This window comes from Oratosquilla oratoria, chromosome 4 (genome assembly GCF_046742065.1).
Source record: "Oratosquilla oratoria isolate Oo_2021 chromosome 4, ASM4674206v1, whole genome shotgun sequence".
Taxonomy (NCBI): Eukaryota; Metazoa; Arthropoda; class Malacostraca; order Stomatopoda; family Squillidae; genus Oratosquilla; species Oratosquilla oratoria.
In genome coordinates, this window is record NC_134780.1 from 26,875,650 (window position 1) to 26,901,893 (window position 26,244).

The 26,244-nt window shown below is 37.8% G+C and overlaps 1 protein-coding gene across 23 annotated transcripts in view; it reads left to right on the top strand.

Moving 5' to 3' along the window:
* The window catches only part of syd (JNK-interacting protein syd), a 138,637-nt gene that overhangs the window by 45,129 nt on the left and 67,264 nt on the right, over window positions 1-26,244 (top strand). For 19 of the 23 annotated variants that reach the window (XM_076183725.1, XM_076183718.1, XM_076183719.1 and 16 more), the window contains 7 exons: window positions 11,914-12,061; window positions 15,350-15,537; window positions 16,989-17,156; window positions 17,615-17,855; window positions 19,239-19,388; window positions 20,647-20,830; window positions 20,972-21,214. In XM_076183725.1, the coding sequence (XP_076039840.1) occupies window positions 11,914-12,061; window positions 15,350-15,537; window positions 16,989-17,156; window positions 17,615-17,855; window positions 19,239-19,388; window positions 20,647-20,830; window positions 20,972-21,214 (1,322 nt within the window). The remainder of the gene's footprint in view (window positions 1-11,913; window positions 12,062-15,349; window positions 15,538-16,988; window positions 17,157-17,614; window positions 17,856-19,238; window positions 19,389-20,646; window positions 20,831-20,971; window positions 21,215-26,244) is intronic. The other 4 variants (XM_076183720.1, XM_076183735.1, XM_076183738.1 and 1 more) reach the window with 1 other exon arrangement.

Genomic DNA, 26,244 nt, shown 5'->3' on the forward strand with positions numbered 1-26,244 from the left:
CAAATATGGGTTACTATGAGCATAGCTCCCTTCCTGTGTAATACAATTATGTAAATACACACACACACACACACAAAATATAGTTATAGAAGAGATCTGAAAAAGAATAGTTTCCCACACAGAGTGGTAGATATCTGGAACAAATTGGATGAGGCAACAGTGTGTGCAAAAACTATAAAAGAATTTAAGAACAAACTAGATGCTGAAAGATACAAAGACGGGTCACTACGAGCATAGCTCTCTTCCCGTATAATGCAACTAGGTAAATACAAGGTAAATACACACACACAAACTGGAACTACCAACCCTAGAACAAAGAATTATGAAAGGGATGGAAGTCCTCGACAGAGAAGATTTATTAAAGTGGGGTAACAGAAAAACAAGAGGACATGAAAAGAAGCTTAAAAAGGATAGTTATAGAAGAGGTCTGGAAAAGAATAATAGTTTCCCACAGTGTTAGATGTCTGGAAGAGATTGGATGAGGCAACAGTGTGTGGAAAAACTATACAAGAATTTAAAAGCAAACTAGATGCTGAAAGATACAAAGATGGGTCGCTATGAATATAGCTCCCTTCCTGTATGATACAATTAGGTAACTAGGTAATACTAGGTAAATACACATATATACACATACATGGGTGGGCAGATTGTGCTTTCCTGGATTTACAAAAGGCATTTGATAAAGTATCACACAAAAAACTATAAAGAAAACTCGAAACAACAGGAGGTGTTCAAGGAAAATTATTTAAATGGATGGAAGATCTCTTGCACGGGAAAAAAATGAGGGTGGTACTTAGGGATAAAACCTTGACCTGGGAAGAAATGATAAGTGGAAACCCACAATGTTCAGTATTAGCTCCGATAATCTTTGCTTAAGAAAATAAAAAAAAAAGACTGTGAATCACTACAGACAGACCTGGACAAAGTCTGGGAATGGAGCCAAAAGTGGGAAGTGAATTTCAACATCAAGAAATGTATAATAGTTTGGAAAAAAAAATATATATCAGGACAATATAAAATCAGTACAAAGGAAGTAAAGAAAGCTACAAAAAGGACATAGGAGTAATTATTAACAAAGACACATCCCCATAGAAGCATATAAACAAAATAGTCGGAGAAACCTACAATTTACTAAGATCAATAAAAGTGGCTTTTAATTACTTGGATGAAGTAATGGTAAAAAAATATTAGTCACACTGATAAGACCAAGATTGGAGTATGCTGTGACACTATGGACACCCAGCACAAAAAATAATATAAAGAAATTAGAATCCAAAAAGCATTGACAAAGATGGTCACACTTTCAAAATTGACATACAAACAAAGATTGTCTAAATTGGAACTACCAATCCTGGAACAAAGAAGAGAAAGAGGAGATCTATTGGCCATTTACAAAATCATGAAAGTTATGGAAATCCTTGACAGAGAAGACTTATTAAAGTGGGATAAAAGAATAACAAGGGGACATGAAAAACTCAAAAAAGATAGTTATAGAAGAGAGCTGAAAAAAAAGTTTTCCACACAGTGGTAGTCTGGAACAAATTGGACAAAACAAAAGTGTGTGGAAAAACCATACAAGAATTTAAAAACAAACTAGATGCTGAGAGATACAAAAACAGGCCACTACGAGCATAGCTCCCCTTCCTGTATAATACAACTAGGTAAATAGGTAAGTACACACACACACACACATACTGTACATACAAGGTCTGTTAGAAAAATATGTGGACTTACATCATAAAGCAAAATGTACTCTATTTAGAAGTTACAGATCTGGGTCCCCTTCAAAGTACTCTCCTCCACAACGCACGCACTTATACCAACGGTGTTTCCACTTGTTGAAACAGTCCTGGTATGCTTCTTTTGTAATATCCTTCAGCTCCTTCGTCACATTTGCCTTAATCTCGGGAATCGTCTCAAATCTTCTTCCTTTTAAGGGTCTTTTGAGTTTGGGGAACAACAAAAAATTGCAAGGAGCAAGGTCAGGTAAGTAGGGGGGTAGGGAGGAACAGTGATTGAGTGTTTTGCCAAAAACTCACGAGTTCTGAGGGCTGAATGGGTTAGAGCGTTGTCGTGATGGAAAAACTAGTTGCCACTCCTCCACATTTCTGGCCTTTTGCGATGGATCGTCCCGCAGACGTTTCAGAACTTCAGTGTAGTAAGTCTGGTTCACTGTGGATCCTTCGGGAGATACTTGTGGTGAACAACACCCTTAGAATTGAAGAAAACTGTCAGCATCACCTTGACCTTGGATCGAACTTGGTGAGCTTTTTTGGGTCTGGGGGGATGTTTCATCCACTGGGACAATTGGACCTTCGTTTCAATGTCAAAACCATAAACCCATGATTCATTACCTGTTATGATCCTGGACAAGAAGTTTTCATCATCTTCTGAACAATCAAGCAGTTCCTGACAAACCTGGACACAATGAGCTTTTTGTTTGTCTGTCATCAGGCGTGGCACAAATTTTGTAGCAACGCGGTGCATCTTCAATCTTTTTGTCAAAATCTCGTAACAAGATCCAACTGATATCTCACACTCTTCAGCAAACTTCCTGACAGTCTGATGTCGATTTGCCCACACCAGGGTGTTGATTTTATCGACGTGTGGGTCATTGGTTGACGTGGAAGGATGTCCAGGACTCTCATCATCTTCAGTGGTCTGTTGACCATCCTTAAAATGCTCATGCCACTTGAACATGCCATATGCTTCATAGCAACATCACCGTAACTGGAGCTGTGCATTGCTCTCTCTGGACATCCATAGATCAAAAGAACGCCCAACAGTTAATTGGTTAAAATCCTCCAATGGAAGAAAACTATAATTCTAGGCCTCAATTTTGATGTTTGTATGACCTTCAGTCTGCATGTTAATAATCAGACAGTAAAAATCAATAAAAAAAATTATTCAAAACATTTACAAGCATGGGCTTTAAGCAATGTATAAACAATTTATAAAAACCATACTAAACAACACCACAACATGGTTCCCAACAATCAAGAAAAACAGTGACACTTTACAAATTATACAAGATAAAGTTTTGGGAATAATAAGAGGATGCCCCAAAACCGCCTCAATGGAGCACCTGCATTAGAAACCAATATACTTCCCATAGGATATCATATAAAAACGATGAATACACAGTTCTTTGGAGGAGCCATCAGCCTCACTCACCCTCAATCACATGTGCATACTACACAAACACATGCAATAAACCACCTTTGCCATACAGTACATTCAGATTAAATCAACCAGATCATAATACAAGGTTTTCAAAACAACTCCAAACTCAGTATTCCACCAACACCCTCCATTGACATCAGTCCCCCACAGAAAAATCCCTCTCAAGAGAAGCAATCCTTTTAGGGAAAAGGGAAACAAATGAGTGATAAATAGGAGTGGGATGGGTGGGGGTGGGTGCCTGCCTTGTCTAGCTACCTCCCTTATGAGGGAGAAAGCCTTTTGGTATATATAGACAAATGGATAGAATCTGTGGCCAGGCCTATTATATATTGCTTCAGTGTAGGATGGTGTCCTGAGTGCAAGCATGCCAATATGGTTCTTACCAGATGTAGAAGGCCTTTTTCTGTGGGGTTTGTGTCTGGGGATGGGTGAAGTAGTGAGCTTGATGGTCTGTCTTGAAGGGCTTGGTTAGTGATCTAAGTGTGTATGTATTTTTGTGTGGATTGTGTAGGTGGTAGGTTGTTATAAATGAGTAGTATGCTGCTGCTGTAGTATTTCTTGGCTACACTCAATAGGTAAAGAAGAAGCACAGTTTGATGTACAGATACATAGATACTTGAAATAGGATAGAAGGTGAAATAGCTTAAGCTGGAACAATACATGATTTCACGTCTAAGTATGATACTTGGAAAATAAGATATAGCCCAAGTTGGAACCAAATATGAATTTGAAATCAGGTATGATAAAATAAACAGGAAGAGAGGACCCCTTGAGCACTGCTCCTTTCCTTTATATTACAAATAATTAAACACATACACACACATACACCTCCAGACTAACAGTACATAAGATTTGAGCTCCCGAAGAACACGTTAAAAGTGCAATGTCTCAACAATGTCACATTAGTAGGATACCTAGGTTGTGTTAAGTGAAAAAGGGAATGCTTGTGGATACCCGAGATGGATAAATTACAGCATAAATAGTGATTAATGAAGCAAAATGGAAGAAAATACAATGAGTCCTCCCGTATACGGTAATTCTTTACCCGGTAAATTCACAGTTACGGTATTTGGTAATTACTACCCTCGATTCTATTTACGGTAAGAAAAATTCACAGATACGGTATCCGCTAGATATTTTGAAGAGGAAAGAGCAGGGAGAAGGTACGTCTGCCATATCCTATTACATGTTATAATGGGTTTGGTATATGGTAATTTCAATTTGCGGTAAGGTTTTCAGGAACGCATATGTACCGTATAACAAGGACTTACTGTGATAACAGGCCAGTGAAGCCCAATGGTGGTGGAGCATCAAATCATAATGTAAACATGAGCCCAGAGCCATCTATTGGTGCAAGACTGAAGTGTAATGTAAATAAGAACTTCAGGTTGCCTTGGGGTATGAAAAGATATATTTTAGATAGTGGCAATGAGGGACAATTTTCTGGATTCAGTGGGTATGAAAAGACTTCTTAGTAGGATTGTGGATATAGAGAGGGAGATGAAACTTATGAACAAATCATGGAAGCAAGAGACTAGTGATTTATGGAGGGCGAATCAAGAAATAAACAAGGAAGTGAGTGACTTAAAAAAATTAATAATGAAATAAAAGAAGAGGTAAGTGCATTAAAAAAAGAACTGGCCAAGTCAAAATGTGAAAATGAAAAGTTGAAAAATAATGATAACACTAATAGTGAGACCATGTAGAATGAAGAAATTGAACAGATATAAGCAATGACTATAAAAACTGGAATAAACATAGGAAAGGATGATTTACAACAACTCAGGAATAAATGGAAGAAAGACCAAGAAAAAGATAAGGTAATTTTTAAAGAAATAGTTCAACAAATGCAGGAGAATGCTGAAGATGCAGTCATAAAGTAGTTAAAGAAAAAGAAAATCTAGTAAGAGATACAATAGCCAAAAGTAGTACAAAATGAAGAGCAAGAAATAGAAAAGGAAATAGAGAAAGTGCACAAAATGGGTAAATACACAGAAGGAAAAATTCGACCCCTAAAGGTCATATTAGAATTACAAATGGCAGTGGAAGAAATTTGATCAAAAACAGGAAAATTAGCAAGAAGCAAACACTACAAAAGTATATTTATAAAAAAAAAAAAAACATGAATGATGAGGAAATAGAAAGAGATAAGACATTAAAATGTGAAGCTAAAGAAAACAATGGAGACTGAAAAAACGCAGTTCTATGTGAGTGTTAGACATGAGACTGAAAAATTGGTATATTCAAGGGAAAAAAAATGTTCAGAGAATGAGATGGAAGGAGTAGAAAATTAACACCAGCTTATACCAATACAAAAGGACTAATCTCAGGATTAAATGAACAAAATGATTACCTGTCAGAAGAAAAGCCAGATATAATGGGAATTGTGAAGAAAAAAATTAAGGGGTCCACTATTACCAAACAGTGTTGGACATGGATTATATGATCACTGGCTTAGAGATAGAGAGGAGAAACAGGGTGGAGTCATGTTCCTGGTTAAGAAAAACTTAAATGTGATGGAAGTTACACATGGAGAGAACAGGGTGGAGATGATCACAATAAGAGTTGAAGATAATGATATGAAAAGTAGATAGTTTGTAGTGATTTATATGTCCCAAAAATGGGGTCTTGGAGAAAGACAGGTTATTTCAAAATGTTAGATGATACGAGACATTCATTAAATGAGATGCTGAAGGATGGAAGTAATGCAGTACTTATGGGAGATTTTAATTGGAAAGAAATCTGTTGAGAAGAGGTAACAGTGAAAGGTGGAGAGGATTGATGGGGAAATGTATTACTCGACATGACTATAGAACATACAGTGACACAATGGGTAAAAGAAAACACTAGATTTAGAACTAATGAAGAACCATCGAGACTAGATTTATTTTTAGTTATGTCAGAACCTGAAATTGTGGATAAAATTGAATACAAGACATCAGTTGTGAAGAGTGACCATATACTTCTTGAGTTAGAACTACATACATATACCAAGGCTTTTTCCCCCTTACAAGGGAGGTAGCCAAAAAGGGGAAGGCATAAAATCATTTCCACCCATTCCATCCCTGAATACACTCCACACCCCTCCACCCTCCCTCTTATATGTGCACCTCCTGGATGATGGGTCATCCCTGCACCTTGTCCACTGCCCTGGGTCAGAAGCAGTGTTGCAAGAAATATATATGGAGATGAGAAACAAGGAAAAGGAAGACTGATGTATAGTAAAACTGACTTTGAGAAACTCAGGAAATTTTTTCATAAAGCAAGCTGGGAAATATTCTACAATAAAGAAACACAAGTGGAAGAAAAATGGGTGATTATGGTGAAAATATATAAAGAAGTGGATAAATATGTCACAAAGCAAAAATAGGAAAAGATGTATATTAAGTGCTGGTTTAGCAGAAGGTGCAATGAAGTCAAAGAAGCAGTAAAGCTTGGAAAAGATGGAGAAAAGACAAAAAAACTAGAAAGTGGCAAGTATATATTAATCTAAGGAATGAATATGTAAAAATATGCAGGGAAGAAAAAAGAAACCATGAAAAAGACATAATAGAAAAATGTAAGGATCAGCCAAAACTATTCTATAGATATGTAAATGGTAAACTAAAAAATGAACAGGAAATAGTGAAACTATGCCAAGGCAATATGGAATACACAGAAAATACCGAAATGGTGGAAGTAGTGAGCAAACACTTCAAGTCTGTTTTCACTAGAGAAATGTACAACATCGGGATGAAGGGAGAGAAGTGGAATCCCCCCCCCTGAGGGAAATAATAGTAACACAGAAAGAAATAATAGACCAAATAATGAGCCTTGATGTCAGGAAATTGCACGGCCCAGATGGAATAGCAAACTGGATATTAACCTGTATGTTGCTGGGCAAATGTTGTATTTACCCCCCATGCATCAGAGCCAATTTTTTTTTTCTTTGCTTAAATCAACTCAAAATGACATAAAACCAACAAATGTTGCTTATTTTGACTCGCCTTAGCCTAGAAGTGGACAAACTAGGTTGATTTTTTTGAGATATGTGTGCAAAAGTTTAGTAGAAAATCTGTAGACTCTCTTTTGCTCCTCATGTGGGTGAATGAGAACAGTGGGCTATGTATAATAGACATCCTTTCTCCCTTCCAATACCTCTCACCAACCATTATCTGACGGCTAACCTCACCAGACCTCCATACCTCACCACATCCTGCGACCATGACCAGACCTCGCGAGGAGGGTGCTGGTTGAAGGGCCAGGGGTGGATGGTTCCTTCACATCCTCCACATCCTTGTCTTCAGTCTGGGACCCCAGCTCCCCAGACCCCTCCTGACCACCATCCATCACACCATGATTGCCCGGCCACATTTTGTATTATGCATTTATTACAAAAATTGGCAGTGCAACATTGCCAGTTCTATGTCTGAATATGTACTAAATAGCACCTACCTAACTGTCGAAATACAACTTTATCTCCTCATACTTCGTTTGTACACCAGAATCGCCAAAATTACATCCTAAAGGGCGATTTTATACCTAAAGTTACCACTAAGAAATTGCTGCCAGGATTGCTAGTTTTGTCAATAAATAAAAAATATTTGGTGCCTTTTATAGACTATGGATAGGGTTACTTGGCCATTACCACAGATTTGGCCCTGAACATAGTGCCTATTTTTGGTGAATTTTTTTAATTGTGGCATACAAAGTATGCTGCTGACGCTCAATTCATAAAACAATTGTGGCATACGACATATGCCACTGATGCTGTAGGGGTTAAAAGAATGTAAAGAACTAATAGACAAAATATATAACATAAGTTGCTCACTCAGAGAAAGAAAAATACCAGAAGACTGGAAAAATGCTGATATTGTACCAATTTATAAATGAGGAAATAAGAAAGACCCAACAAATTACAGACTGGTTTCCCTTACAAGCATGGTAGCCAAAATTTGTGAAGTTATAAAAAGTAGATGGATAAAACATCTGGAGAACAATATATTAGATACGAGACAATTTGGATTTTGGGAAGATCTTGTACCACAAATTTGATCTGTTTCAAGGCTATTAGATATAATACAGGGAAGGAATAGATGGGTTGATTGTGCTTTCCTAGATCTACAAAAAGCTTTTGATAAAGCCCCCCCCCCCCAAAGAAGAAAAAAAAAAAATAGAAAACTGGAAACCATAGGAGGGATACAAGGTAAATGACCTACTGAAATGGTTGGAGGACTTTTTGCATGGAAGAAAAATGTGGGTAGTGCTCAGAGATGAGAGTTCTACTTGGGAAGAGGTAATTAGTGAAGTTCCACAAGGATCAGTATTGGCACCAATAATGTTTGCTATTTATGTGAATAACATGGACAAGGGTGTGGAATGCTATACGAGCTTCTTTGCAGATGACGCAAAACTATTAAAGTGAGAACTGAAACAGACTGTGACTCACAGAGAGATCTGAACAGGGTTTGGAAATGGAGTCAGAAGTGGGAAGTGAACTTCAACATTTAGAAATATAGCATAATGGAATTTGGAAAAAAAAAAAAAAAAAAAAAAAAAAGGATATCAGGACAATATAGAATTGGTGCAAAGGAAGTAAAGAAAGTGGGATCTTGAAAAGACCTGGGAGTAATCATCACAAGGATATGTCGCCTGCCAAACAGATAAACAAAATTGTTGCCCAAACCTATAACTTGCTAAGATCAGTAAAAGTGGCTTTTATTTATTTGGATGAAGAAATGGTAAAGAAAATACTAGTCACACTAATAAGGCCAAAATTAGAGTATGCAGTGACACTATGGTCACCCAGTACTAAAGAGAATGCAAGGAAAATTGAGAGAATCCAGAGAGCAACTATGAAGATGGCCCCAATACTATCAAAACTGTCATATGAAGACAGATTGTCAAAACTAGAATTACCGACTCTGGAACAAAGAAGAGAAAGAGCTGACTTGTTGACCATCTACAGAATTTTGGGAGGTATAGAAGTCCTTGATAGAGAAGACTTACTAAGTTGGGATAAGAAAAACACAAGAAGACATGGAAGGAAGCTCAAAAATGAGTTATAGAAGAGACCTGAAAAGGAACAGCTTTCTCTACAGAGTGGATTTATGGAACATACTAGACTAAACAATAGTGTGTGCAAAAACACTACATGAATTTAAGAGCAAATTAGATATGGTGAGATACAGAGATGGGACACCGCGATCGTAACTCCCCTCCCCGTAAGATACAACTAGGTAAATACTAGGTAAATGAGAGAAAAGAGACAGGACTCCTTGAGCATTGCTCGTGCCCTGTACACTAGAACTAGGAAGAAACTAGATGAAAAAATACTCACACACAAAAAAAAAAACAATACAAAGACAATACAAGAATTTAATTAGATATGGTGAGATACAGATGGGACACCACAAGTGTAACTCCCCTTCCCGTAAGATACAATTAGGTAAACACACACACACAAACACAGACACATGCATACTTGTTTGTTTGCTTAGTTATGCATAATTTGGCAATAGAAAAACAAAGAGAAGCTTGTATATGCCTAAACTAATAACTTTGAAGACAGCCCTTATATTTAGTAAAAAATGGTTTTGATGTTTGAAGAATTTTTTCATTAAATCTTTTGATGCAGGTTTATGTTTATATATTATTATCAAAGATGTGGGTGTAAGAAGCTTAGGTGAAAACACAGTATAGCATGAAAGTTTGAGTTTTAGTTATCAAGTACTGTGCTGGAAAATAAATTGAATGAATTTCAGTAATTCAAACACCACTTCAAAGTGGGAAGTCCTATAATACATCCCAGAAAATGAAAGGCATGTTGAAGCCCCCCAAACTCAGCAATCTAAGATTCGGCAACATCTAAAACTCAGCTACAATTACGTGTCTTCTAAAATCTGGAAGAACACCTAAAACAAGGCATTGTAGTTCCCAGTACAGCTGCTTGGTGCCACCATGATCATTTCCTGCTGGCAGTTTAGGTGTAGTGGTTTGTTGTGATAGTACTGTGGTGTGGAGTCCACTATCAGTGTATCTAAAGTACCACTTTAGCCCTGTTATTGCTAGTATGGCTCCCAAATGTCAAAAAATACATATTTTCTAAAAGTCAGAAAATTCTATTACTTGGATTGGCACTGGTCCCGAGGGTGCTAAGTTTGGAAGCTTCGATCTGTAGTACAATACAAGAATAGCTCTTACCCTGTAATCACCTTATTGGTTCAGCATATAATGTTTTATATGTTTTGATTTCACCCTTTACTCCATTTTTGCAATTTTAGTATTTAACCCACTTCAATCAGGCAATATTGCATTTGAGTGAAACCCCCTCTACAGTGAAAGGGTTAGATACACTTTACGTCTGTCTTGATAAATTCTTTTACCATGTGGGTTATTTTATTTAACTAAAGGAAACTTCCTATACAACAAAAGGGGCCTCATGATTGCCATAATTTTCCATCAACTGGATAGAATTACCTGGTGGCAACCAAGATAAAAAAAAAAATTGCCAGTGAAAGGTTGAATGGAGATGTTTATTAAATCTAAACTTTGGAAGATTTCTCTCAGCTAGAAAAATAACAAATTGTAGTAGACTCATGTAATGAAGACTGAAAGTTTCAGCTGTTTTTACTAAATACATTTGTTGGAGTGCTTGCAATTTATCTTATTGCTTGTCAAGCTTGTGTATATACAGTTTGTGTGTCTATGTGAGTGTGTTTTTTTGCTCATAAAATTTTTGTTGTTGTTCTCTTGTATTAACAGAATAAGAAAAGATGAATTGCAATAACTGACATTGGTTGCTATCCTTGAGAATGTGGTTCAAAGATGATTGTGTGTATATGCTCTATGAAGGTTCTGGATGCTTAGAATTACATTCCAGGTGTGGGACTTTGAATAGTTATGGGAAGTCAGATTGCATGGCTACACAGATCCAGGAATTATACACAGGCTCACATTCATGTAGGGAATTACAGTTGATTTTCTTTGATTGTGAATATATTGGGGGTTTTGATGCCAAGATGCATTGAGATTGTATACACATATGTATGTGGGTGTACAAATATATACAAATATATATATATATATATATATATATATATATATATATATATATATATATATATTCATATGTTTATACACACATATGCATATAAAAACTAAGATGGTGAGATGTAAACAATTCCAAGCCCATCTTTTATGTCATTATATTTTATTCTGTTTGGCACTTGCATTTCCATATAATTTTCTTTATGGAATGAAATTTGACACATGGGTAATGAGTCGTTCAATCTGTTGCCTCAGGTCTTCTTGTAGGAGAGACCCACATATCTCAATTGCATGGTGAAATCCAGAAAATGAGAAGGAAGAGTTATACAAATTGTATTAATTTCTCAGTGTTAAAGTTAGTCATTTGTTTTAGATTGGTATTTCTATGAATGTTGAACAGTGGCAGGTATTTTGGTATATACTAAATCCAGGAACTTGGAGATTAAACAGTAATGCATTTTATACAGCTAATCAGTGGTTGGTATATGGATATCAAAATATATGCCACTGTTTGAGTTTGATTCAATAGCAGTGTAATTGGAGAGTAACAGGATAATTTCACTTGAGTAAAAAATGTTTTGTATATGGTGAGGGATTAGAGATCATAAATCCTATGATGTTTTGAATTTATAATTACCAAGAGGTCTGGAAAGGAAACTTCTGTGATGCATATGAAAAATTTATTTTCACTTTTCTCTACAGTGAACAGGAAATTCTACGTGAAGAAATAAAATCACAGAATGCAGTTAAGTCAAGGCTACGACTGCGTGTAACGGAACTTGAAGATGAACTCAAGAAGGTCAAGGAAGAGATGGAGAAGAACACCAAGGCCACTAAATCTGATGATGAGGTGAGTGGGATATTATCTGTACCTGTGCCTCTGTAAGAATTGTTATGTGAAAGCTGAAGGGGTCAGAAATATTAAATAATTCTTAGTCATTGTACCTGTAGGTGGAGAGGGTTGTATCAGGTTTTGAAGATGGGCTACTTAGAGGGTATTCTTTCTGGTGTCCATCTTGTAGGACTATTGATTCTAGGTATCTGTTATTGGTCCTGGTTTGGAGATAAAAGGCATGGAATCATCTGTGAATATGTTACTCAACAGCATCATCAAACATGATTTTGGACTTTTGTTTAAACTACTAGGCTTTTTGGATAGATTTAAATGAGTGCATAGAGGGTTTAGAGATAAGTGTCAATGTAGTGGTAATGGGAGACCTTAATGCTAGCGCAGGAAATGGACCAATAAATGGAGTGGTTGGGAAGTGTTGAGTTTCAGGAAAAATTGTAGTGGAGATTAGATGGAGATGTCTAGGGAGTTGATGATAGCAAATACAGTGTTCAGGAAGAAAGGCAAGCATAAGTACACATGGGAGAGGGTAGTAGATGGGTGGTAGATAGGGTGTTGATAGAATATATATTGGTAACCAGAACAATAATAGGAAGAGTTAAAGATGTACATTTTCAAAGGGAAGAGAGTGGGGGAATATTAGATTTTTTGGTGGAAAGTAAATTGAGAGTGGAGGATAGATGGAGAAAGAGGAAAAGGACAGAAAGTAGGGAGGTGCTTAAAGTAAACTGATTAAATGAGAAAGAAAGGGAGAAGGAGTACAAGAATAAGCTGAGTGAAGGATAGAGTAGAACTAGGAGTGGAGGAGGAATGGGGATGGTTCAAGGAGGGAGTCACAAGATGTGTAAAGATAGTGTGTGGAACAAGGAGGATGGAATGAAATAGAAGGAAGGGTAGTGAGTGGTGGGATGAGGAAGCAAAGAAGGTTGTAGAAGAGAAGTAAGCATTCACAGAGTGATTACAAAATAGGATGAGAGAATCATATGGGAGGTATAAAGAAAAGAGGAGTAAAGCATAAGATAAAAGAGGCAAAAAGGAGAGCAGATGTGAAATGGGGGTAAGAGTATGACAGAAAGTAATAAAATTATATTTTGGAAGGAAATTAAGAGAGGAAGAGGACGCAAAAGTAGAGAAGAAAAGGTAGAAGGCTCAGATGGAGAGATGATAATGGAAGAGAGAGCAGTAAGAGGAAGATGGGCAGAGTATTTTAGGGAATTGCTAAATGTGAAGGAGGATAGGGAGGGAAAGGTAGTTGCAGTGGGAAGTGCTAAGAAAATGACCGTGATGAGTGAGGAAAATGGAGGAGAAATAAGGAAAGATGAGGTGAAGGCAATTGTTAAGATGATAAGAGCAGGTAAGGCACCTGAGTTGGATGGGTGACATGCAGAATGTCTAAAAAAGGGATGTATAGTGGTGGTGGACTGGCTGGTGAATTTATTTAATGTATGTTTAAAAGAGGGTAAAGCTTGTCCCCTTTTCCCTTTACAAGGTAAAGGGGGACAAGAATGAGTGTAGTAGTTTCAGAGGGATTAGTTTGTTAAGTGTAGTGAAGGCTTATGGGAGGGTTTTGATTGAGAGGATTAGGAGAGGGTCAGAAGGAGTAATTGGCAAGGAACAGTGTGGGTTTAGGATAGGTAGAGGTTGCATGGATCAGATTTATCTGGCTTTGAAAAAGTCTTATGATAAGGTAGACAGGAAGGCACTGTGGGAGGTATTGCAGATATATGGGATAGGAGGAAAACTGACAAGAGTTTTTACAAGAGTAGTAGAGCCTGTGTTAGAATCAGAAATGGAGAGAGTGAGTGATTTGAGGTAAAGGTGGGACTTCACCAGGGATGTGTTATGTCACCTTGGCTTGTTCAATTTATACATGGATGGGGTGGTGGAAGAAGTAAACGCAAAGGTAGTGTGTGGGGGATTGCAGATGGTTTAAAAAATTGAGAAAAGTGGGAGATAAGCCAGTTATTGTTTGCTGACAACACTGCTTGTGGCAGGATTATATGAAGGATTGAGGAAGTTGGTGACTGAGTTTGGGAAGGTATGTAAAAAAAAGGAAGTAAGATAAGTGTTGGTAAAGTAAAGTGAGAGTGTCAGCAGACTTGAAGTGAGTATTAAGGGAGCAAAACTGGAGAAAGTGGATAGTTTTAGATACTTAGGTGCAAAAGTGCCAGGAATGGGAGGAGTGGAGGTAGAATATAGACTAAGAGAAGCAAGTAAATGCCTTGGGAGATTAGAAAGTGTAATGAGAAATAGACATTTGGGAATGGATGCTAAGAGGTGATTGTATGAAGGAGTGTGATTGTGCTGACAGCACTGTGTGGGGCAGAAACATGGAACATCAGATAGGAATAGAGGAGTTTGAATGTGTTTGAGATGAGATGCGTAAGAAGTATGATAGGGGTTACTAGGCTGCATAGAGTGAGAAACAAGGAGGTGAGGAGGAGAATGAGCGTGGAAAGGGAGTTGGGAGATGGGGTTGATGAAAGAGTATTAGGATGGTTTGGACACTTGGAAAGAATGAGTGAAGAAAGATTAGTAAAAGAGGTGTGGAAGGAGTGAACATGAGGGGCAATCAAGGATGAGATGGATGGATGGGGTAAAGGGGGCATTGGGAGAGAAGGGAATGTCTGTTGAGGAAGGACAGTAGAAGACAGAAGATAGGAGTGAATGGAGAATGGTTGTGTATGGATAATGTCGTGATGCATGAAAGTGATTGGGTGGGGGATGGGGGTGAGGATGTATGTATGAAAAATATTTTGATGCAGCCCGAAGGGATTTCTCCCCATCTTTTCTTTTTCTGCATGAGGAGACAGAGAGGGGGGGTTGCCAAGGAAACAAAGCAGCTTTGCTGTGGTTGTGCTGCATCTTGCAACACTACTTCTGACCCAGGGCAGTGGGTGAGATGCAGGGATGAACAATCATCCAGGAGGAGCCAAGATAAGAGGGAAGGAGGTGAATAGGAGTGGAGTATATGGGGATGGAATGGGTGGGAGTGGATTTTATGTCTTTGTTTTTTGGCTACTTCCCTTGTAAGGGGGAAAAAGCCTTTGGTATATATATGTATATATATATATATATATATATATATATATATATATATATACATATATATATATATGTATATATATATATATATATATATATATATATATATGTTTGAACCAAGGATTAGGATGAAGCTAAGGTAAACGAGTCTTATTTAAGGAGGACTCCTTCTTCAGTGATGTGTTTATCTATTTATAGATGAACAGTTCAGTGCAGGTATTATAGTTGTGAGCTTCTTTTCAGGAGGATGTACCTATGGCCCAGCGGAAACGATTCACCCGAGTGGAAATGGCAAGAGTGCTGATGGAGCGCAATCAGTACAAGGAGCGGTTTATGGAATTACAGGAAGCTGTAAGATGGACAGAAATGATCAGAGCTTCAAGAAATGATACAGGAGTTCATGGGAAGAGCAAACAAACAATATGGAAATTGTAAGTTAGTGAAAGAACTGAGCACATTGTATAACTTAAGTCATGTTTTAGATGGGATGGGTGAAGGGTGGGTGTATGCCTTGACTCAGCAACCCCTTACTCCTTAATAAGGGTGAAAAGGCTTTGTGAAATATGTATGATGTGTTTATTTATAATTTTATAAAGATTAAAATTGAAAAAAACTTAGTATATACAACCACTCCTTGTTTAATGACCTACTCAGTTAACGACAAGGCGGAGTAACGACGGGCTTTATGATAGACCAATATTCGTTTAACGTAAATCTCCCGAAGTTACGACGTCGTGTATGATAAGTTGGCTGAGGCAAATTTGTATGATGTTATAAATGAACTTGTACGGTGGATATTAGCTGTGAGGTAGTGTTCTGAAGCTTAGGTCTACATTACCATCCTGGAAGCTGCAAAAACTACCTGGGGTACAGTATATACCGGTATTGGTAAATTTTTAGTTTTGACCATGGGTGCAATATAGCAATAGAAAATTAATTATTAATTTTGTAAATTATAATGTATCAACGTAATATGCAATTTTGTGAGGAGAAATAAAAAAACAAAAATGTGCAAAAACAGATTTCGTAAGTAACGAAGTCGTGTCGGATGAATGGTACTTCATGTTTGTTATGATAGATTCCGACGTCGAAGAAATGAAAGGATGATAAATTCGTCTAACCTAAACTAAACTAACCTAACCTAACCTGTGTTTAATAAATCATTACCTGCAAATTAAATGTCATCCGGCTCGTCCTCGTCGTGAGAGACGTTGGCGGGCTATTCAACCACTCTCTCAGCTTGCGGGGTATACAAAGTTCTTGCAGCCTGAAGGAATGCATGTATCTCCGCTCCATAACATTCCTTCAAGAAAATATACCTGGCAAGGTACTGTTGGAAGTACCGAGGCCGTTAATTGACAGACGACAAGATGGCGTCCCGATCCTATGCTACCGACTTTGTTCATTAGCATATTTGCTTGTAGCAAGGTATTTTTTATTTTCATTTCTGCCCACAAAATTGCATATTACGTTGATACATTTTAATTTACAAAATTAATAATTAATTTTCTATTGCTATATTGCGCCCATGGTTGAAACTAAAAAAATACCCCGGTATTTAATATGGAATGTCAGCATACGTGGATTTGGTCATACACGGTAATTTCAGGAACCTAACCACCGCGTTATTTGAGGGCTTTCTGTACTATCAAAACAGTAAATAAAGCTTTAATGTACTGTATAAAAGAGGGAAAATACACAAAAATAAAGATACATGTATTGCTGGACATTGTACATACAGTACATGTACGTATATGTATACACTTTCGCTTAACGACCAATTCGGTTAACGACGGCGACACTGGTCCCAATTGTCGTCGTTAAATGAGGAGTGGTTGTACTTTATAATATGTATTCTAATATTTTGCTGTTATTTTTGCAGTTTTAGTAATTTATTTAGCACATCTGAAAAACCTGAAAGAAAACCATTACCATATGGAAATGTTAGATACAATGCACCAAGCCACCAAGTAACGCCTGCATTGGATACAATGAGACGGAAAAATAACGACCACAGAAGGAGGGGACTTGAAATATTTGATGCAGAACTGTAAGTTTTAGTTGTTGTGCAATTTAATTATAGATTTATGGACCATAAATGTACACTTTTTATGTTCATTAGTGTGCTAATTATCTCTTTTTAAGTATTGAATTTTAATTTTCAACAGTTGAATGGCCTACTCCCATTGAACATAAGTCCACATTTTAATTTTAAACATTAGTGAACTTGAAATCAGTTACATAGTTAAACGCCCATAGTAAAGCATATGTGATCCAGCCAAACACCCTACCAGTTGACCCCCATCCTCATACAAGTTACCAGGATTTTAAGTTTTTGTATGCATACCTCCTGATAACCATACACACCACAATATTTGGAGTCTTGCCAAAACCCACCACACAGTAAATGCATCCTTTTGGTCTTTGCTATGAAAAGTCTTTGAGAAGTTTCTCTTGTTTGTATGGACATTTCAGGTTATTTCATTGTCTTGTTTCACTTTTCCTCAGATCATCAGAGAAACTGCAACAGAGACGTGCTACAGAAAGAAGAGAACAGTATAAACAGGTACGAGCACATGTCAAGAAAGATGATGGAAGGATGCAAGCTTATGGATGGAGTCTACCAGCCAAGACTGGACAGAAAGCTATTGAAGGGCCTCAGACTCAACATAGGACAACTTCATCACATATACCAGTACCTGTTCCCGTGTATTGTAGACCACTTATGGAGAAGGAGCCAGGAATGAAGGTAAATTATTTAATGGCTGTTCTTCAACTCCTGTGAAGGATTCTTGCCTTCCCCTGAAATCTTTGTTTTACAAGGTTTTCTAATGTCACCCACTTGTAGGTTATTGTATTCCTCCTCTTTTTAGCTATAGTATACTATTGTCATTGCTCCTAATGGTTTGGAAAAGTCTATGCTCTTCTTCTGTAGGACACCACATAAAATCAGACTGTCTACATATTGTCATACCTTTTCCACAAAATTTCTAGTAGGAGTAATCACTGCTCCTGAGCTTTTTTTTTTCTGAGAAACTTGTCTCTCACTCCAAACTTTACATCTACAAGTAAACCAGTCACTTTCAGAAAGGGAAAATGAAGATGTGCTGTGACTTAGCAGTCGATAATGATGTTGATCTCATTCATTTCATTCCATTCCATTCATTAATCCCAGGTTTTACTTACAAAACCTAATCTTCACTCAGAAAAGAGTGCAGGTCACTTTCACTGCCCCACCTTTTTGCTTCTCTTTATGAATCTGTCCATGAACACTTCCTTGAGTTTACCTACATATGAAGCCCCCTTTCAACATACAAAGCCACCTTTGCCCTCTAACCATGGAACTGACACCAAAATGTTATGTCAGCCATTTTATGGTCACTGGCTGAGCAGGTTAGAGCATTGCCACTTGTGGCAGAGATTGAAGTAACATCAGTTTGAACTCTGCCACCAGTGAGTTGCACCAAGAGCATGGTTCATTAAGTTCCATGCTACAAAGTCCTCAGTAAGGAGCTTTGTCCTAGCCTCCTGATAGGGGCAGTTCATGACATAAACCACTTCAGTACGAGTCAAATTCTTGTGGCAGCATTGGCTGCCATATGTACAATGCATCACACTACTTGCATTATAAAATATAAAGTCACTGCTGTATTACTCATTCTCTTTTACTCTGAATAATAATAAACACAGAAAACGTGATCAAACCAGTTCACAGAATCTGGGGATAACTCATGTACAACTACAAAAATATATAATCAAGATGCTGACGCCAGCATCCTTGTGTACCCATTTGCACCTCATGATGCCTATGTAGACATCATCTTACCGAAGTGGTTAAACCAAATCATCATTTTTCATAGAATGCTATGACACACATCTCTTGTCCTATCAAAAGCTTTGTTTCATGCCCTCAGTCCATTCACCCATTTTCATGAATATGTAGTCAGGTAGATATTGCCAGGATGTTTAGTTCAGCTGTACTTGACTCCTTGAATAGTGAAGAGTTTGTGACATTTTCTCACTTAAATATTTTTTCCACGACTTGTTTGAGATTCCAGATTTTTGGGTCACAATTTTTTAGTAGGAAAATGTATCATACAGTTCAGCAGTATTAACAAATATGTCCTTGCAGATCTGGTGTGCTGCTGGGGTTAATCTCAGTGGTGGTCGCACAAAGGATGGAGGTAATATTGTAGGAGCCAGCATCTTTTATTCAGGTGATATTCAGTTGTCAACAGATAGACCTGAAGATGAAATTGAGAGGTTGGATATGGAGTTACAGGTAATGAATTAATCTTTATTTTAAATAGTACATAGAAACTACATGATTTTGCCAAATTTTTATGGATGGTGTGGGAAGGGAACTAGGCACTTAAGAGGTCTGTTGGATTTGGTGGTTGAAATTGGGAGGACATGAGTAATAAACCAGATTATATTCGCGGATGACACTGCTTGTGGCTGATTCTGAGGAGAGACTGAAGTAGTTTGTGACTAAGCTTAGAAGGGTATGTGAAGGAAGAAAGTTGTGAGTGAATGGGTAAAAGTAAAGTGATGAATCGCACAAGGAAGTTGTAGGTTGAATATGAGTGTGAAGGCAGAGAGGCTGGGTTTGCCTGTGGCGGTGAATAGAGAAGTGGATGTGGAAGTAAACTACAGAGGAAAGGACACAAGTAAATGTGTGGGTAGAATGAAAAGTGGAGGGAGTGAACTTGAGTGGATAACAGAGGATGAGATGGATGGATGGGGTGAAAGGGATTTTGAGCAAGAGGGGAATATCAGTTGAGCAAGGAAGGGAGAAGAGAGGGGATGGGGTGAGTGGAGAATTGCCGTGTATAGGTGATACTGTGATGCAAGGAATGGAGGGGATGGGGGGTAGGGAGTGGTTATGTATGAATGATATTTTGATGCAGTCTGAAGGGATTTCTCCTTTTCTTCTCTCTGCATGAGGGGACAGAGAGGGGGGATTACCAATTAAGTGAAGCAGCCTTGCTATGGATGTGCTGTGTCTTGCTGTATTGCTTCTGACCCAGGGCAGTGGGTGGGATACAGGGATGACCCGTTATCCATGAGGAACTAAGATGAGAGGAAAGAAAGGGTGGTGGATGGGAGTGAAATGGGTGGGAGTGGGTATATAGATAGAATGAAAAGTGTTATGATAAATAGGTATTTGGAGATGTATTCAAAGAGAAGGTAGTATGAAGGAGTAAATGTATCCATGGTGCTGTATGGAGGAAAAACTTGAATATGAGGGAGGTAGAAAGGAAGATGTGTGTTTTTGAGATGAAATGTTTGAAAAATATGGCAAGTGTTACAAGAATAAATAGAGAAATGTGGAATTGAATCATAGAATGGAAGTGGGATAAAAAAAAAATAAATCTAATATGACAGAACAGAAAAGTACTGAGGTGGCTTCAGCATGTAGGGGAAAAAATAAAGAAGAAGGAATGGGAGTGGAAAGCAAAAGTGGGTAGAGTAAAGTGTATAGGTTGTTGTTATTTAAGTAGTCGAGTCTGAGTGATTTTCTTTTTCTGTTTTTGTAGGAAAGTGCTAAAGATTGTCAAGAAGGTGAACTTTTAGAACAGACATTGTCGTCCTTAGTGTGGATTTGCACTTCCACACACTCAATTAGCAAGGTTACTGTAATTGATGCTAACAACCCTGCTGATATTCTCGAGTCTTTCCACGTGTGCTCATCTCATCTACTTTGTATTGCAAGTGTACCAGGTAAATGACACAAGACTGTTTCACATTGAAGACGAATGTAATTAAAGTTTCACATGTGAGTAAGGAAATGGCATTAAGCTTTGTAACATGAACCTTGACATACTGAAATATTCTGAGTAATTTTCTTTTCCCTTCTAACAGGTGCCAAAGAATCAGATTATTCAATAGATGAAGATTTAAGTAAAGTTAGTGAAGAATTGCAAAGTCAACAAGAGAAAAAACAAAATGAAAATGAAGAAAGTATAGAAAATAGGCCAAGCTCTCCTGATGGGGACAAGAAAGACTGGGAGGACTCTGCAACCATTGGAACACTTTCTTTCATTAGTTGTGGCATGGGGAGTGAAACAGGAGCTCCCAATTCTCCCACAGACAGGGAACCGGAAGGTAATATTAATAGTGAAAGAGAAGTGAAAAGTGTGTGTGTGTATATGTGTATATACATATATATACATATATATATATATATATATATATATATATATATACATATATATATATATATATATATGTATATATATATAATTACATACATACATTCATACTTACATATACTAAAAGGCTTTTTCTTCCTTATAAGAGTAGTGGCTGAGTCAAAACTGAGACCCACCTTACACTCATCCCACACCCATTCAAAAACCCATTCACTGTCTTTTCCATCTTAGCACCTCATGGATGAAACCTTCCTTGCCCCCTGCCTCACTGCTTGTCAGAAGCATTGCAACAGGACACAGCACTCTCACATGCCCTATCACTCATCCCAATCTCATATTTACCCACATCTTTCTCAATGACACTTCTCTCCACTCGTCCGTACACTTATCTATGGCATTACTTACCAGCAGTGCCACTCCTTGCCTCCCTTGCCCTTTTGCCACTTCTGACATACTACCCAACATTTTTTCAAACTCCAGTTCACCTTTCTCTTTTAGATTTGTTGCACACAGTGCTGGTGCATCTATCTTTGTTCTCACAAACATACTGCCAATATTATCCCTTTTGCTCTCATCCATACCATATCCAAATTCCTCCTCCCAAACCCTCTTAGGCATTGGAGAAAAAGAGTGGAAGATCCCATCCCATTTAATTGCCTTCTACAGCATGTATGGGAACATGTCACTGGTATTCTTCTCCCCTCCACTATATTTGATAATGATGTAGGTGTGTGTTTTGACTCGGCTAGCCACATATAAGGTGGTAAATGTTTTTGGTACACAGGTGAACATAGAGCCTTTACTGTATATTACATTTAAGTAAATATATAGACATGGTATTGGTATTGCTGTTGGTGTGTGGAAGCTGAAAATGTGATAGTCAGACTAGTTAGATTTATATATTTTGTTGTCATGTGAACACAGATTAACAATGAAAGAAACACAAGAACAAATCAGTGAAGTATGAATTTTTGGGCTCACCCTGTACTAGGCATTACATGAACCAATAATAGTATTAAAAATGGTAGAAAAAGTTTAAGCATACAGTAACTGTTCTTTATTCCTCACCTTTGAAAATCACATTGTGACCTCTACTGCTGGTTTAGGACCCCCATAAAAAGTTTGTTACTCAGAAATTCCACAATTTATTTTTTTGTTTTTTATTCTTATTTTTATGCACTTGTGCCAGGATCAGAGGAGGGATTGAGGAAGTTAGTGACAAGAGTTTGGGAAGGTGTGTGAAAGAAGGAAGTTGAAGATAAATGTGGGTAAAAGTAAGGTGATGAGATATACAAGGGGAGAAAGTGGCAGCAGACTGGAAGTGAGTATTAAGGGAGAGAGACTGGAGGAAGTGGATAGTTTTAGATACTTGGGTGTGAATGTGGTGGGAAAGGGAGGAATGGAGGTGGAGGTAGAATGTAGATTGAGAGAAGCAAGTAAATGCCTTGGGGGATTAAAAAGTGTAATGAGAAATAGACATTTGGGAATGTATGCTAAGAGGAGATTGTATGAAGGAGTGATTGCGCCGACAGCACTGTATGGGGCAGAAACATGAAACATGAGAGAGGAAGAGAGAAGGAGTTTGAATATGTTTAAGATGAGGTGCCTGTCATCCAGGAGGAGCCAAAATAAGAAGGAGGGAGGTGGGGTGAATGGGAGTAGAGTATGTGGGGATGGAATGGGTGGGAGTGGATTGTATGCCTTTGCTCTTTTGGGCTACCTCCCTTGTAAGGGGAAAAAGCCTTTGGTATATGTATGTATGTATTTTTTTCTGGCAGTGAAATAAGTTAATATAATTTGTGATCGAGGTGCTCAAGTAAGAAATATTGTTTGGATAGGTACTCTTTTGTTTAAGTATTCATTACTGTCTAGAAACTGTTATCATGATTTGTGTACCTTTATGAATTGATATAGATTGTTTAATTATTTCAATGATGCCCTTGTGTTGCACTTAGTGTCAGTGATTAAGGAATTTAAAAATTTTTACATGAAAATTTTATTCAGTCATGCGATGGTAGCCATGTCAACATGACCCTTTCATCGTTTCACTAACACCATAACGGCTTTGCTAATTATGTCTGCATTTTATTATGTGTTTTTTATTAATTTTTATTTCAGTTGCAGTCCATAAATGTACTAATGTTAACACAGCCTTAACAACATTGCTGGTTTAATTTTTAGTTGTGTTCCTATGAGTCATTTTGTGCAGGAAGTATTGAGCTACAGAATTGTGTGTATGTGTTTCTCGCCGATATTTACGTTAGAGTGAATGACATCTGACAGGCCATTTGGAAACGAATAAAATAAAATTTTTAATATAATTATTTTGAGATGTTATGACTGAGGTCAGTGATGTAGGATTATATCTTCCTTTGCTTGTATGTTTGTGGGTGTGTCTTTGTTTGTATACATATGTTTTTCATTTGAATAGGTCCATATGTATTTATCATTTGGCTTTTTCATCCTTGTTCAAGGGACTGAACCTAACTTATATTCCATGATGCTCCCTCCTTGCCTTTCCCTCTTTCTCCCTTCCTCCCTCCTTTCTCCTGTCCCTTCTCTCTCCCCCCCTTCTCTCCCTCCCTCTTTCTCCCCTCTCTCTCTCTCCCCATCTCTCTCTCTCTCCCCATCTCTCTCTCTCTTCCCCATCTCTCTCTTCCCCATCTCTCTCTCCCCATCTCTCTCTCTCCCCATCTCTCTCTCCCCATCTCTCTCTCCCCATCTCTCTCTCCCCATCTCTCTCTCCCCCATCTCTCTCTCCCCCCATCTCTCTCTCCCCCTCTCTCTCCCCATCTCTCTCTCCCCCCCTCTCTCTCTCCCCCCCTCTCTTTCTCTCTCCCTCTCTCTTTCTCTCCCTCCCTCCCTCCCTCCCTCCCTCCCTCCCTCCCTCCCTCCCTTTCTCTCCCTCTCTCTCCCTCTCTCCCCCTCTCTCCCCTCTCTCTCCCTCTCTCCCCTCTCTCCCTCTATCCCTCTCTCTATCTCTCTTCTTCTCTATCTTCTTCTTCTTCTTCTTTTCTTCTTCTTCCTCTTCTTCTTCTTCTTCTTCTTCTTCTTCTTCTTCTTCTTCTTCTTCTTCTTCTTCTCCTTCTCCTTCTTCTTCTTCTTCTTCTTCTTCTTCTTCTTCTTCTTCTTCTTCTTCTTCTTCTTCTTCTTCTTCTTCTTCTTCTTCTTCTTCTTCTTCTTCTTCTTCTTCTTCTTCTTCTTCTTCTTCTTCTTCTTCTTCTTCTTCTAAAAATACCTCACATACAGCATTTGTGTTTGGAATGTATGTATTTTTTGTATGTTATGTATATATTTATGTTTTTTTTGCATGTTGCTTGATCTTTTGGGAAGTGGTTGGTAACAGGTAGGCACATATGGGAGGTCAGTAGAGCCTGGGGTGTAGGCATACATAACCTATGAATGGAAGAAGGTTTGTGTTGGGAAGGATAAGTGTTTGTAGAAAATCTGCTTAAAGTTGGTCGTCTTAAACATCTAATGGTGGCTTGTAAGGTTCTGTTTTGTTTAGTAAATAAGTAAATAGATTTTTTTGAAAAACAAAAGCCAGTTTTGGGTGTAGGTTATCGAAGCAAACTAATGTTGTATAGTATAATGAGATTGTCAAGTGCCTTTTTTGTTTATTTAATTTTGTTTTTTTCATCTTATTATTATTTTTATTTATTTATTTTTTCCTTTCATATGTGATGCCAATGATGGTTTGGGTCATGGTGAGGTAAAGGTTTACTCCTTGAAGGGAATTTCCAAAAGCTTTTTGTATTCATTCATGTGTATATACATGCATGTGTGCCGTGAAATAATGTGGTTTCTATGTGGTGTTGCAATCTAATCACTCCCTAATTCCTCTGGTCTAGATTAATTCACACAACTAGGATAATACTTGTACACATGAACAGGGGTATGAAATCCTGGAATAGCATAGAAGATATAGTCAAAGTTAAAAGCGTAGCTCCTTTACTATTGAATATGTATTATAATTAAACACACACACACACACACACACCACATCTGAGCCCACCCCACCTCACACCTAAAGAAAGATACTGGAAAAATAAAGAATAAATAGGGCAGCAACCAAAATGACCCCAAGATGATTGAGAAAACTCTGCCTTCCCACTCTGGAAGAGCAAAGATATAGGCAACATGATAATGATATTTAGATCAAAGAAAGTTACAGAAAAAAATAAAGAATATGCTGGTATGGGATGAAAGATCAATGAGAGTTTTTAGCAAGAAATAGAGAAAGCAAATTTATTTGAAAGATTTTAGAGAATATAGCTTTCCTCATAGAAGTGTAGACTTATGGAACAAATTGGATGAAAATATGATTCTAGTCATAAAGGAATTTTAAGCAAAGTTGGATGAATGGAGATAAAGAGATGGGACCCCATGAGCATAGCTCCAACCCATATACTGCAACTCTAGCCTGCCTAACAAAATGTGTGAGGAAAAATTAGATAAATTTGGATTGCCCACACTGAAAAAGAGAAGAGAAAGAGGTGATATGGTGGCTATTGTAAGGAAAATGAAAAGTTTGTAGTGGATAGATGAGATGATCTGTTAGTATGGGATAAAAGAACATCAAAAGGATATAGCAAAACACTATGAAGCTAAAAAAAAATCACACTGATGCAGTGTTTTGTGGAATAAAAGGAAGAAGGCAGACAGCATAAATAGATTTAAAGCAATGTTTGATAAATGGAGACAAGGAGTAGAGCATGGCTTCAATCCTGTTTATTACACAGTTGGTACAGTCTCCGACTGTCACTACAGCGGTCCGGGTTCGAATCCTGCCCGGGTTTAAAATAATTTCAGTATCGCTGCACTTCGAGTCGTTACTCCAACTCTTGGGTGTGTGTGTGTGTAAGGTCACAGCATTACCCATAGATCGGTCATACGAGTTCTGAGCTCTTTCAGAAGGGAAATAGCTGTCGATCATGAGTCCAGTATCTGATCCAAAGACCATGGTGAAAATATACCAAGGGC